This window comes from Engraulis encrasicolus, chromosome 3 (assembly GCF_034702125.1).
Source record: "Engraulis encrasicolus isolate BLACKSEA-1 chromosome 3, IST_EnEncr_1.0, whole genome shotgun sequence".
NCBI classification, from domain to species: domain Eukaryota; kingdom Metazoa; phylum Chordata; class Actinopteri; order Clupeiformes; family Engraulidae; genus Engraulis; species Engraulis encrasicolus.
The window spans coordinates 34,815,773-34,829,312 of NC_085859.1; the positions used below are offsets into that span (position 1 = coordinate 34,815,773).

General features: G+C 45.2%; 1 protein-coding gene across 2 annotated transcripts in view; it reads left to right on the forward strand.

Annotated features, from left to right (window-relative positions):
* Nucleotides 1-13,540, forward strand: part of rasa1a (RAS p21 protein activator (GTPase activating protein) 1a) — a 66,975-nt gene that overhangs the window by 48,398 nt on the left and 5,037 nt on the right. For both annotated transcript variants that reach the window (XM_063195267.1, XM_063195268.1), the window contains exons 16-24: nt 1,505-1,677; nt 6,048-6,207; nt 8,319-8,461; nt 9,026-9,141; nt 10,286-10,372; nt 10,773-10,840; nt 11,220-11,308; nt 12,374-12,451; nt 12,590-12,724. In XM_063195267.1, coding sequence (XP_063051337.1) covers nt 1,505-1,677; nt 6,048-6,207; nt 8,319-8,461; nt 9,026-9,141; nt 10,286-10,372; nt 10,773-10,840; nt 11,220-11,308; nt 12,374-12,451; nt 12,590-12,724 — 1,049 coding nt within the window. The remainder of the gene's footprint in view (nt 1-1,504; nt 1,678-6,047; nt 6,208-8,318; nt 8,462-9,025; nt 9,142-10,285; nt 10,373-10,772; nt 10,841-11,219; nt 11,309-12,373; nt 12,452-12,589; nt 12,725-13,540) is intronic.

Here is a 13,540-nt window from a genome sequence, read left to right on the forward strand (position 1 = left end):
ACTTGTGACATTTGTTGATGGCCATGGTGTGTAAGGGATGACAAGTTACAGCTCTGCAGAGTTAGCAGAGGTAGTGAACACATGTAATGAGATGACTGTGTGCAGTCACAGTGTGTTGTACAACAGTGCCCCCTGGTGTTCATTTTGCGAATGTACTGTATAGAGAGTGCTGCCGGAGCTCTCTTTCTCATTACTGCACAAACAGACAGCATGAGGCGAAAACGAGCCTTAAAGAGCTGAAGAATCCCACTGGACTAAAGAGACAAAAAGCAGGGAAAAATCAACCTCTTAGCGTTCGATTGAGAGGAGCAACCAGCCGAAGCTCATATTTATAAAATGTAGACATTCCATTGGTTGCGGTTGAACCACTTCATAGCTCTTTACCATATTGTTAACTTAAGCTAACTTCATATATGCAGTCTGTACTGCATCAGATAAAAAGGCATGTAATTTATATCTTGATCAAAACGTATTTCGTGAATTCAACAAGGCCGTGCACGTGACAAGAAGTGACTTGGGGGCAAATAAGTAACATTGAGAGAAAAGGCGAAAAATGTTTTTTTTAATTGTCTTTTGGATGTTTCTCTGTATTTTTTCCAAGCCCTCAGAGCCTAAGCCCCCTTTTCCTTCTACGCCATCTCATAATGCAATATGTGCTTATAGTTTTTGACGTGCCTTTGAATGAATGTCAGTGGTTGCCTACAGGCTTTTGGTGCTTTTGCAGCCCTCTCCACTGCGACGTTCTTTTCCAAACTTTGAGACAAGAAAAACTTTTGACATTTTACTTCCTGGACACAGACTGAAGTTTCTATAACTTCTGTATGTAGAAGAAAGTGTTAAGAAAACGGTCATCTCACAAGCTTACCTTTTCCCATAGTTTTACTGTCTCATTGCAGGATTCTGGTCCTGTGCCATATGCTGGAGTTGGTTTGGAGAGAGTTTAAAGTGTTCCCCAGTATCTGACTATCGATACCCTTTCACCTTCTCTCCTTACTCTCCTCATCTCTGCTCTATTGCATTGCTGGATTTTACTTGGAGGTCATGTTTCTAATTGTTATTGAAAAGTCTGTGATTCTTTGTGGCTTTTGTGAATGTGGTTCTCTTGTGTTGGTGATCAATATGCTTTGCATCCAAAGCTTGTGCTTGAGTACAGTGCGAGTGTGTCACTGTGCTCTCAAGTGAATAGAGGAAGGAAGTTATTCCACCCTTGTACAATCCTGGTCCTACCTACCAATACACTTCAGCATCATCAATGCCAAATTGCCAGGCTTGTTGACAAGGCGGTCAGATTTCACCCATAAACCTAGTGATGGTTTTGTGTGCGTGCGTGCGTTTGTGCATGCGTGCGTGTACCTGTGTGTGTCCGACCATGATGCATGTGTGGTTTTCTGTCTCTATGTGTATTTGTTTGACCGTGTACGTGTGTGTGTGTGTATGTGTGTGTGTGTGTGTGTGTGTGTGTGTGTTTGTACGTGTGTGTGTACGTGTGCGTGTGCGTTTGCAGTGTTCATGCGGTGCATGTTGAACCGGCTGCAGCGGGGCCAGACGATAGACGAGTGGTTCCCCCTGAGCTCCCACATCCCCCTGAAGGGCATCGAACCGGGCACGCTGCGGGTACGCGCCCGCTACACCCTGGAGAAGATCATGCCTGAGGAGGAGTACAGCGAGTTTAAAGAGGTACGCAGTGCTCTCACACACACACACACACACACACACACACACACACACACACACACACACACACACACACACACACACACACACACACACACACACACACACACACACATATTGCTACAACACCAACTTTTTCTTTAACTTAATTTGCTTGGCAGAAGTGGATTAGTTAAAGATGATTCAATATAGAGTTGAAGGAAAAAGTTTATGGCGACAAAAGGAAGCTCCACCACTCGCTTCGTTTGAACACCTGATGATGTTTATTTTGCGTCTGGTGCATGATATTCACAAACTATTTCTGTTTCACTAAAATGTTGATTGAAATGCCCCTGCATGATAAACAAATTGTGAAAGGACTATGGCCATTGTTATGTGTCCTGGGCCCACCCATACAAAGTGTGACAAAACACTACATATTGCAAACTTAAAGGATAACTCCAGCCAATTTCAACATGCAGTTGTAATGCTCACACTACCATGGACTTGCAGTACATGAGATTTTTTTTTCTTCAGCCTTTTCTGAGATCCTGGTCATTGTAATGGGGCAGGTGTTTGTTTACATTTCATTTTTTTTTAAATTAATTCCCAATAACATCCAAAAGGTTATGCATCATCATCAGAAAATATTTGGAGTAGTAGATGCACACTGTGCTGTCAGTAGCTCTAGCTAGAACCAGAACAGGTGTGGCCAATTAAGGGAGGCATGGAACACTGAAGAATAACTGTCAGTTTTTTGAATTTTAGAACTCTTTTGTAGAATACTCCATCCACTGCTGTGAGGACTAATTAGTTAGTTGCTGGGCCTAGTGGGTCAACAAGAACAGGTATTGTAAATTCTCAACTGCCAAATTCTATAACACTTTGAAGCAATTGCACATACTGTATGGTCTTGCTGATTAAGACATAGCCATTACAAATTTGGTGACCGTAAGGTTATAACATTACATTACATTACATTACATTGCATTTGGCAGACGCTTTATAACCAAAGCGACTTTCAAAAGAGGACATAATCAAGCCAACATCACAAGCAAATACAAAGTGCACAGGAGATATACAGAACAACAAGTGCAGTTGTAAAGTGGGGTTAGTTGTTTTTTTGTTTGTTTTTTGTTTTTTTTTGTTTTTTGTTTTTTGTTTAAATATAAAGAGTAAATAACGAGTACACACACACACACAAACACACACTCACAAACTAAACTAAACTAAACTAAACATCATGTCAGGAGTCTGCCCTGGGGCAAGGCCAGTTCAAGCATTAGTCTAGTAGATTCTCTCGAAAGAGGAATGTCTTTAGTTGTTTCTTGAAAGCTGCAAGAGATGTGCTCAGTCTTGCTGCCTCTGGGAGACTGTTCCACCACTTGGGTACCACAACGGAGAACAATCTTGACTGGGAGTACCTAGAGCGACTGGATGGCAGAGCCAGACGGCTTGTGCTGGATGAGCGCAGTTCTCTTCCAGTAACATAAGGCGTTAGTAGGTCCTTCAGATAAGCTGGGGCCGTTCCTGTGATGGTTTTGTAGGCAAGGGTCAATGCCTTGTGCTTGATCCGGGCGGCGATCGGTAACCAGTGCAACTCAATAAATAGAGGAGTAACATGGGTCCTTTTGGGTTGATTGAAAATCAACCGTGCCGCCGCATTCTGGATCATCTGCAGAGGCTTTAGCGCACAAGCAGGTAGACCTGTCATGAGTGAGTTGCAGTAGTCAACGCGGGACAGGACCGTGACCTGGACCAGTCGTTGTGTAGAATATTGTGTCAGCACAGGTCTGATATTCCGTACGTTGGACATCTGGATTCGACAGGTCCGGGTGACCGAGTTGATGTAGTTGGAGCATGACAGCTCATCATCAATCATGACGCCGAGGTTTTTGGCGACTTTGTTTGGGGTCACGATGGTGGAGCCTATCTTGAGGTTGATGTTGTGACTGAGCGACTCTTTAGCTGGGATCACCAGGAGCTCTGTCTTGGCCAGGTTCAGCTGTAGGTGGTGGTCCTTCATCCATGTTGACAAGTCGGTGAGGCAGGCAGAGATGCGTTCCGAAACCGTGGTGTCCTCTGGACGGAACGACAGGTACATCTGGGTGTCATCAGCATAGCAGTGGTAGGAGAACCCATGTGTTTGAATGACACGTCCCAGGGAGGAGGTGTATATTGCAAACAGAAGGGGTCCCAGCACTGATCCTTGGGGTACGCCTGTGGAGAGGGTGTGAGTTGTAGACAGCTTCCCTTGCCATGACACACTGAAGGTGCGTCCAGAGAGGTAGGAGTTGAACCATGAGTGGACAACGCCTGTGATTCCCATGGCTCTGAGTATCCTCAGGAGGATCTTGTGGTTGACTGTGTCAAAGGCTGCAGACAGGTTTAGTAGTATGAGGACCGAGGATAGTCCTTCCGTTCTTGCAGTCCTTAGAGCTTCAGTCACTGAGAGTAACACAGTTTCAGTTGAATGTCCACTTCTGAAACCAGATTGTTTTGGGTCCAGTAATCCGTTCTGGTTTAGGAAGTTGGTGACCTGTTTTGCAACTGCCCTTTCTAGCGTCTTGGATAGGAAGGGAAGCAGTGAGACAGGTCTGTAGTTTTCGACATGAGCAGGGTTCAGTGTAGGCTTCTTCAGTAGTGGTGTCACCCTTGCTTGTTTGAAGGCGGAGGGGACAGTGCCGGAGGAGAGTGAGGAGTTCATGATGGATGTGATTGATGGGACCACTGTTTGGGCAATGTCTTGAAGAAGGTTTGTGGGCACTGGGTCTAGTAGGCAGGTGGTGGGACGGCTTCTTGTGATGAGTTTGGAAACGTCTTCTTCAGAGAGCAGAGTGAATTCATGAAGTGTTGCAGGAGTCGCCGTGTTTTCCAGGGGGGTGTCTTCTGGACGGGAGGGCGGCTCACAGAATTGCTTGCTAATATTTGCCGTCTTTTCCGTGAAGAAGGTGGCAAAGTTGTCTGGGTTCAGGTCTGTGGGCGGAGGAGGGGGGGGAGGGTTGAGCAGTGACTTGAATGTAGAAAACAACTTACGTGGGTCTGTAGTGTTGCTGATCTTGTCGTTGTAGTAGGTCGTCTTGGCAGCTGTTACAGAGGCGGAGAAGGAGGCTAGTAGAGATCTAAGTTTTTCGAGATCAGATGGGTTGCGGGTTTTGCGCCATTTCCTTTCTGCCGCTCTGAGGGTGGTACGTAGAGCTCGGATGGTCTCTGTCAGCCATGGTCGCGGTTGTGAAGGTCTTGCAGGTTTAGTGACTAGTGGGCACAGGTTGTCGAGGCAGGAGGTCAGTGTGGAGCTGAGCGAATCTGTAGCAGTGTCAACATCGAGTGAGGAGAGCACGCTTGCTGAGGGCAAGGCATCTGCCACCACTGATGCAAAGCTAGTGCGTGACAGGTTGCGTAGATTCCGCCTATATGTGACCAAGGGAGAGGGGGTGGGTGTAGGGTCGGGTAGGGAGGTGCTGAAATGGAGGAAAAAGTGGTCTGAAACATGCATTGGTGTTACCTTGATGTTTTCCGCTTGGCAGTCCTTAGTCATGATGAGGTCGAGCTGGTTACCACTCTTGTGTGTCGGAGGGCAGCTGGCTAGTTGAATGTCAAATGACTTCATCAGGGCCTTGAAGTCTGTGGCGTACGGCTTCTCTAGATGTATGTTGAAGTCGCCGAGGACAAGTATAACATAGGCTCTGTGCTAAGGGTGATGTTCAGTAATGGAGTTTTGAACTGTTCTCTTAGGCTGGTGATGTTACTTGTAGTTTTAAGCCAGCAATTTTCATCAACTCTTATGGGTCCAGCTAGCTTGGAGGTAGAATTTGCATGGCCAGACTCTGAGAATTGCTGGAAATGCAGTGGACTGGTAAAACTCAATCATCTAACTCAATGGGAGATGAAAAATAGCCTGGGAAATCCCATGCTGCCTCGCACAATCGCTCCGATTCTCACTTGTGATTAGGTCTGGTGGTATTCAGGCAAGATGTAAAGTGAGCTTATTTTTTAAAAATGGTGCGACATCACAGTGAATTCTCTTAAAATGTTATGGTGTATGGTGATGTCTCTTGTCCCTTGTTATTGGACGAAAAGACAGGCCGCGGCGAGATTCAAGCGACAGAGAATTGCTTCTGTGCAGCAAGAGAGATGGTTAATTTGCATAACATTGCCAGGAGTTCTACAAACTACAAACTGTCGCTCGAGTCGCGCGAATCGCCTTTTGTCGCCCGAATTGCTTTTTTCGCGCTATTCAATACAAAGTCCATTACTTCCGTGGCTGGACTCGCTCATGTCGCGCTTGGTCTATTGGTGCCTTTAGTGTCCCTGTAGCCCCTCTTAACTTGTCTCGCTCCTCATCTGATAGTGTGTCTTGTCTTGTCTTGTCTGTGTGTGGTCCTGTCCTGCAGCTGATCCTGCAGAAGGACTTCCATGTGATCTACGCGCTGGCGCATGTGTGTGGGCAGGACCGCACGCAGTTGGCCAGCATCCTGCTGCGCATCTTCAGGCACCAGCAGGCCGAAGCCCTGCTCTTACGCACCCTCAACGACCGCGAGATCAAGATGGAAGGTATGCACGCACGCACGCGCACACACACGCACGCACGCACGCCGCGGCCCTACTGCTACTCATGCTAAATGACCGCTCAATCAAGATGGACGACACACACACACACACACACACACACACACATAAACTCACTCCCACACACACGCACACCTTCTTCACCAGGGACACACATTGTTAACAACACTCACTGTATCCCTTTAAAATTAACAGTAGAAAAATAGATGTTCAAAGTTGTACACAAGGGTACGCATGCACCAAGATGGTAAGCCCATCTGGCTGGCAACATGGGACTGATCTGCCATTTTAGAAAGGATAGGTGCATACATGGTCTCGTACCAGCACATGTGGCTGTCGGGTGTATGCACAAAATACACACATTTATACAAGCGTACATGTGTGTTCTGAAAGGCACACACATGATACACAAGCATACACGCATGTGTAAGTGTGCATCAATGCATATGCGCTGATGGGAGGGCGCACACACGCACACGCACACGCACACACACGCACCCACACACACGCCATTTTATGGCCAACAGCTGTCGAGGGGCTGGCATGATCTCCCCAAGGGCTTTGTCATTGTGCCTTCCCCTAACAAACCACTCGAGCTGCTGAACTGCCGTTTAGGACTGCCATAAGTGCACACACTCTGTCTCAGCTCTCGTGCTCTCTCAAACTGGACAATTACATACCACTTGCTCCTTTTCTTTTGCTCTCTTTCTCTTGCTTAGTATCTCTCTCTCTCTCTCATCACTCACCCTCTCTCTCTCTCTCTCTCTCCCTGTCTCTCTCTCTCTCCTCATTTCTTTCTTCTTATCTGCTTCTTCCTATATATCGACACACACACACACAGACACAGACACAGACACAGACACAGACACAGACACAGACACAGACACACAGACACACACACACACAGACACACACACAGACACAGACACAGACACAGACACAGACACAGACACAGACACAGACACAGACACAGACAGACACAGACACAGACACAGACAGACACAGACAGACACAGACAGACACAGACAGACACAGACACAGACACAGACACAGACACAGACACAGACACAGACACACACACAGACACAGACACAGACACACACACAGACACACACACAGAGACACAGACACACAGACACAGACACAGACACACAGATTGTCAGATTGCCTGCGTGTCTCTGTGAGGCTGTGGCGTGATGACAGGCCAGTTCATCCCCCAGCCATGCCCACCATATGCTGGCCAGTGTGCTCTGTGGCCTGTAATATCACTTAGTCACCTGACCTCTTGGACCCATATGTGGTCAGAGTCAGACCATCACCATGTGACCCAGGGCAAATGAGTCATCACTTTCATACGCAGAGCAGGGTTCAAGGTAGCCTGATGCATCAGGCGGTTCCATTCCACTTCATGAGAACTGTCTTGACTTTTCAGCATTAGGATTTGTTTGTTCCATGTTAGGGTTGTGCTTTTGTTATTGCACCAATCCCTGCTGTTTGGTTGTGACATATGTAATTGCTGAACCACAAATAGACCATGGCATACCTTCGTTCGACAATAAAGCTCCAAAGTCACTCAGAAGCATGTTGTTTTTCTCATTTCTCAAGCATGCAAACAGTAATTCGCCCATGTTATTCGCCATAGGGATTTTCCCTCTGAATGCTGTGGATTAGCATTTTAACAGCATCCAGTTTCCAAGTGATATCACCCACTTGCGAGCTCTATTCAGTAAATAAAAATGTCTGGTTTTGGGAATGGTCTACTATAGTTTTGTTACTTGACATTTTTACTAGATTGAAATGAAATTGAGCAGAGGCAATCAGTGATTTGTGCATTTCTCCTTCCTCCTCCTCCTCTTCCTTCCTCCTTTCTCTAGAGAATCCCACCACGTTGTTGCTCCGTGCCACATTTGGTTATCAGACAAAAAAGGTCTCATCGGACAATCCCATTAATGGGTAAAATGCAGGATGGATTGAACTACATTTGTGATTTTTCTTGTTACTGCTCATTGCTAATTATCTTTTTTCCCATCCACCCTCCACATCTTTCTCCTCCTCTCTTCCTCCTCTTCCTCCTCCTCTTGTGTACCCCTGTCCAGAGGAGGCCACCACGTTGTTCCGTGCCACCACGCTGGCCAGCACACTGATGGAGCAGTACATGAAGGCCACGGCCACGCCCTTCGTGCACCACGCGCTCAAGGACACCATCCTCCGCATCATGGAGAGCAAGCAGTCCTGCGAGGTCAGTTCTGTTTCGTTTCTCCTGACCGCTGTCGAAACTCATAGAACTGCGGTTACACACGTAGCCCTCGCTTAAAGGCCACCACACCTGTTCTGACAAAGTGCAGTGCCATTGCTCCTCCAGCATTCAATTCCATTGTTTTCAATAGAAGCCCGCACACCAGTGCCAGTATCTGCCGACATTCGCTGTTGATGACGATTGAGATCTATTTTTTTTGGGGAGTGCTCCTTAAAATTCATAGTTGAAGCCACCTGCTGTATAAAATGCGCAGCCAGTGTGCAGGGGCAAATATGCCATGTGCGACAATGTCCGCAATTATCTTGAACATTACTATCCCGAATATGGTTGGAATGTTGAGTATCTTGCCCTTGTGCTTGACCATATAACACAATGATTATGCATACAGTCACTAACGTAAACACCCGCATTTAGCATTTCCCAAATAATCAGAAATTTCAATATTGTAGGTGGCATGTTGTAGGTCGTTTTTTTGTAGTGTCAGCACTAACATTACTGCGTTTCCATTATAAACTGACTGTGTTTATACCCTGTTTAAATCTCCAGCTGAACCCCTCCAAGCTGGAGAAGAATGAGGATGTGAGCCTGAACCTGGCACACCTCCTCAACATCCTCTCAGAGCTGGTGGAGAAGATCTTCATGGCCGCGGAGATCTTACCACCGTAAGGACACGCACGCACGCACGCACACACACACACACACACAGACTTGACATTTTGCGCATCTTCATGTTACCAACACGCTAATGCACTCCACGCACTCAGCATTTTCTTGATAACTCATTGAGTGCCAGCCATTTTCAAATTCAGACCAGGGGGTTGCCAGGCTTTTTTCAACATTTGAGTGATTTTTCAAGAGCCATAAAAAATTGAGTTCTTTGTCCATGATGTGAACAACAAACATACCATATCAACGTGTTAGGCCCCACCCCCCATAAAAAAACGCAATTGACTTGATGTCAAGTTTTTGGCACTGTGCTGTGCCATACATTCTGAAAAGACTCGTTTTCAAGTCCATGGCACTCAAAGAGCTACGGAGAAAACGTGACCAGGCTTGTGCAATGTTAGTTGGTTTCCCACAGTCGCTGCGAATTTCTGTTGCTCAACACGAAAACGCTAAGCGGTGCACTGACCAAAACCATGCTTAACCCTAACCTGTCAGTAAAGCAACGATGGCGATACAAGTAATGAAAGCAGTGAAATTGTTCCCAGACCAAAACCACCCCTAACTCCAACCCGTCACAGGGCGTTGTAGAGCACAAGGAAACATGCAAAATCCTGGTGCACTGTTTAAATCCGCATTGTTAGTTATACGCTTTGTCATGATGCCATGTTGACACAATACATTTACCCAACTCTAAATCCAAAATGCAGATAAGAGCACAGTGTGTCACCACAATATACAGTATAAGCATTTCAAATCTCTTGATAATCTGCTCACTGGATCTTGTGGGAAAGTATGGGGAAGTGAGAGAAGTATGGGGATTAGGTCTGAAGAAGTTTGACATTGTGGTCGAAACGTCACCTATTTTTAGCCTGTTCTAACATGAGCTAGTTTTATGTAACACATTTTTTTTTAATCTTACAAGATCACTTTTCCTATCATTACAAATGTCTAATTAGGACATTTCAACCTGTTTATCATTTAAAATATGATCTTTTCCCACAGTAACATTGTAATAGTATGGTCTGTCCAACCATTAGTACTAAACCTAATAACTTTTTATTTAAGGAAGTGATAGGAGAACTATGTGATGTAATGTTGAATGGTTTTCTCCTGTGTCCCGCCTGCCCACCCACCGCACAGGACGCTGAGATTCATCTACGGCTGTTTGCAGAAGTCCGTGCAGCAGAAGTGGCCAACGAATACGACCATGAGGACGAGAGTAGTGAGGTAAGGGACCACTAACAACTTCTGCTTGTTGCTTTAAAGGGCAACATGTGTGCATGTGTTCACTCCTCTCCTAGGGTAGGTCCTTTCTTGCATTGAACCTATTAAGTGGATGTATGCATGTACAGTGGATGTATGCATGTACAGTGGATGTATGCATGTACAGTGGATGTATGCATGTACAGTAGATGTGCAATAGGTAATAGTATATGTCTCTGGAAACCTTGGGCTGAAAGCTTCTCTTGTCTACACTGGAGATGAGGCGACACGTGGGCAAAGGGAGACCCCTAGTGGCTATATAGGGTTGTGGTTTTCAGTATACAGGTACAGCATACATGTAGTGAGTGAATGAATAAGGGGAGACTGAGTATTGTATTGTAATTTTTCCTAATTTTTCCTCCAGTGGCTTTGTATTCTTAAGACTCATCTGTCCAGCCATCCTCAATCCCAGAATGTTCAACATAATTGCAGGTGAGTGCTCATCTCAATATTTAAGACCAGCCTTTTTAAATGATAGTCCACATATTGCCTGGAATACTCCAATTTATGTCAGACCGCACAGCAGATTGACGGAAATATCAACAGCCATAAAACATAGATCCCTGTGTTTAGCTCATGAAAGTTGTTTATCGCTTGACACCATGCGCAATTTACTACTGTCAGTGTGTTTTCAGCCAAGAGGTTGTGAATTTCAGTGTCTCTTGTCCATTACATTTTTCACACAGTGTCGCTAATGCCAGCTGCTGTGTACTGTTATTCGTATACATGTATGTGTGTGAGATACAGAGAATAAGAGCTACTGAGCAGTAATGTATTTGTCCAATGTATTGGTGTTGTGCTCTGTTTGCAGACCCTCCCTCCTCCACAGCCGTCAGGACACTCACCCTGGTGGCCAAGTCTGTCCAGAACCTGGCCAACCTGGTGGAGTTTGGGGCCAAGGTAATATCCCCAAAGGCATCAATGCCCGGGGTTGCAATGCACTGCAGCAAGGCAGCAGTGTTCAGCAAAACCAGTATAAGTGACTATCACATACAGTGCAGTAAAATAATATCTAATGCCTCTTGTCCACTGCTGGTTTTCTGGTAGGCCTACAGCTCGTCACAGTGCAACTCGGCTGCCACTTTTTGCTTTACACGAATGTGTTGAGCCTTTTCGAAAAGCAAAAAGTGTCGGCCGAGTCGCGCTGTGTCCAGTCGTAGGCCTACCAGAAAACCGGCAGTGGAAAAGAGGCACATGACACTCAATATGTGTCCAGCAAATATCTCAAGCCACTCGACAAATTGAATCTTGCATTACATGTGTTCATATTTTGGTACATGTGTACTTTGGTCAATATCACTATCACACATTAATTGTTGCCTGGACAAAATGAAAAAGTCGTCACCAGAAAAAAATGTCACACACACAATGTTGCTGGACCGTCTTAGCTTTGACTGCGGTGCACATTTGGTAATGTTTGTATTTAGTTATCTATTGATGTTTTCACCAGGTTTTTACAAGCATACAAGGCTGTTTATTTGTCACAGATTTTGAATTGATGGTTGTAGAGTTTTTCTTTACTGGTGACATGGGGCATACTCCAAGATGACAATGCAAAGATTAATCTGACTCAAATTTTGAAAGCATGGTTGTGCATCACAGACCACAACCTCAGAGGGAGAATATTGGTATGTACTGTAGAAGGCTTTACACAGTAAAGTAGTGTTCAGACTCTACCATCATCAATAAAAGATATTTGTGAAAACTAATGAAATAATTGAGGAAATTATGAACGAAATCAATTCAGGCATTGCAGAAGTTTATTGAGACAATGCACCACCAAATGTTTGCGGTAATCAAAGCTAAAGGTTGTCCAGCAACGTACTGTATTAGTATGTGTGACCTTGTTTTGGTAATTACTTTTTTTTGGCTAAACTGTGTTAAAGTGAATGTTCTGCGTTTTTGAATGCATGCCGTTGCTTATGATTCTGAAGATTCTGATTTATTTGTGGCTTGTGTGTCCAGGAGCCATATATGGAGGGAGTCAACCCGTTCATCAAGAGCAACAAGCATCGAATGATCATGTTCCTGGATGAGCTGGGTGTACGTCAGACCATATAAAACCATCACACACACGCACACGCACACGCACACACACACACACACCAGTTTGCTGCTTACTATGTGTGGTGAGATACCTCTCGGACAAATGTAAAGTGTGTGTGTGTTTTCCCTCTGCAGAATGTTCCGGAGCTCCCCGAGGTGACGGAAGAGTTCCGTACGGACCTGTCGCGGGACCTTGCTGCCCTGCACGAGATCTGTGCCACCCACTCCGACGAGCTCCGCACACGCAGCAACGAGCGGGGACCCAAGCAGGTGTGTGTGTTTGTGTGTGTCCATCGTGTGTCTGTCCTTCAGTTGCAGATAGAAGCCTATTGAGAGGCTAGCGCAGTGGTTCCCAAACTTTTTTTTGCAGGGACCCTCTTTTGGACCTAAGAATATTTTCGCAACCCTCCCACCTCCCATTTTCCAAATACAAAAACTAAATTATTGCTGAACAAACAGTCCCTTCTGTCTGTAAGCCCCTGCAGTACCTCTGCGAGCCCCATGGGGGTCCGGACTCCCAGTTTGGGAACCACAGGGCTAGAGGATTTAAGAGTTCATAAAGGCAGCGTCCCTTTAGATTAAATTCAAGGACTTTATTGTTTTTTTGTTTTTTTTTAAAGTATCAGCATTTCAAATCTCTTGATGATCTGCTCACTGGATCTTGTGGGCAAATACAGGGAAGTGAGAACAGTATGGGGATTAGGTCTGAAGAAGTTTGACATTGTGGTCGAAACGTCACCTATTTTTAGCCTGTTCTGAGCTAGTTTTACGTAACACATTTTTTTAAAATCTTGATGACTTTTCCTTTAATTACAAATGTGTAATTAGGAAATTTCATCCTGATAATAATTTTAAAAATGGGCTCTTTTTTGACAATAACATTGTAATGGTATGTCTTAAAGGCAGCGTCCCTTTAGATTAAATTCAAGGACTTTATTACTTTTTTTTGAAAAAAGAGCCAGTTTTGTAAGATTTAAGCATTAACTGTCACTCCTCACTTCATAATGGGAACGCAAAGTCAGAAATCATCATCCGTTACCAAACGATGATGGAGTTGCAACACACAAAATTCAAATAGTGTCCAGT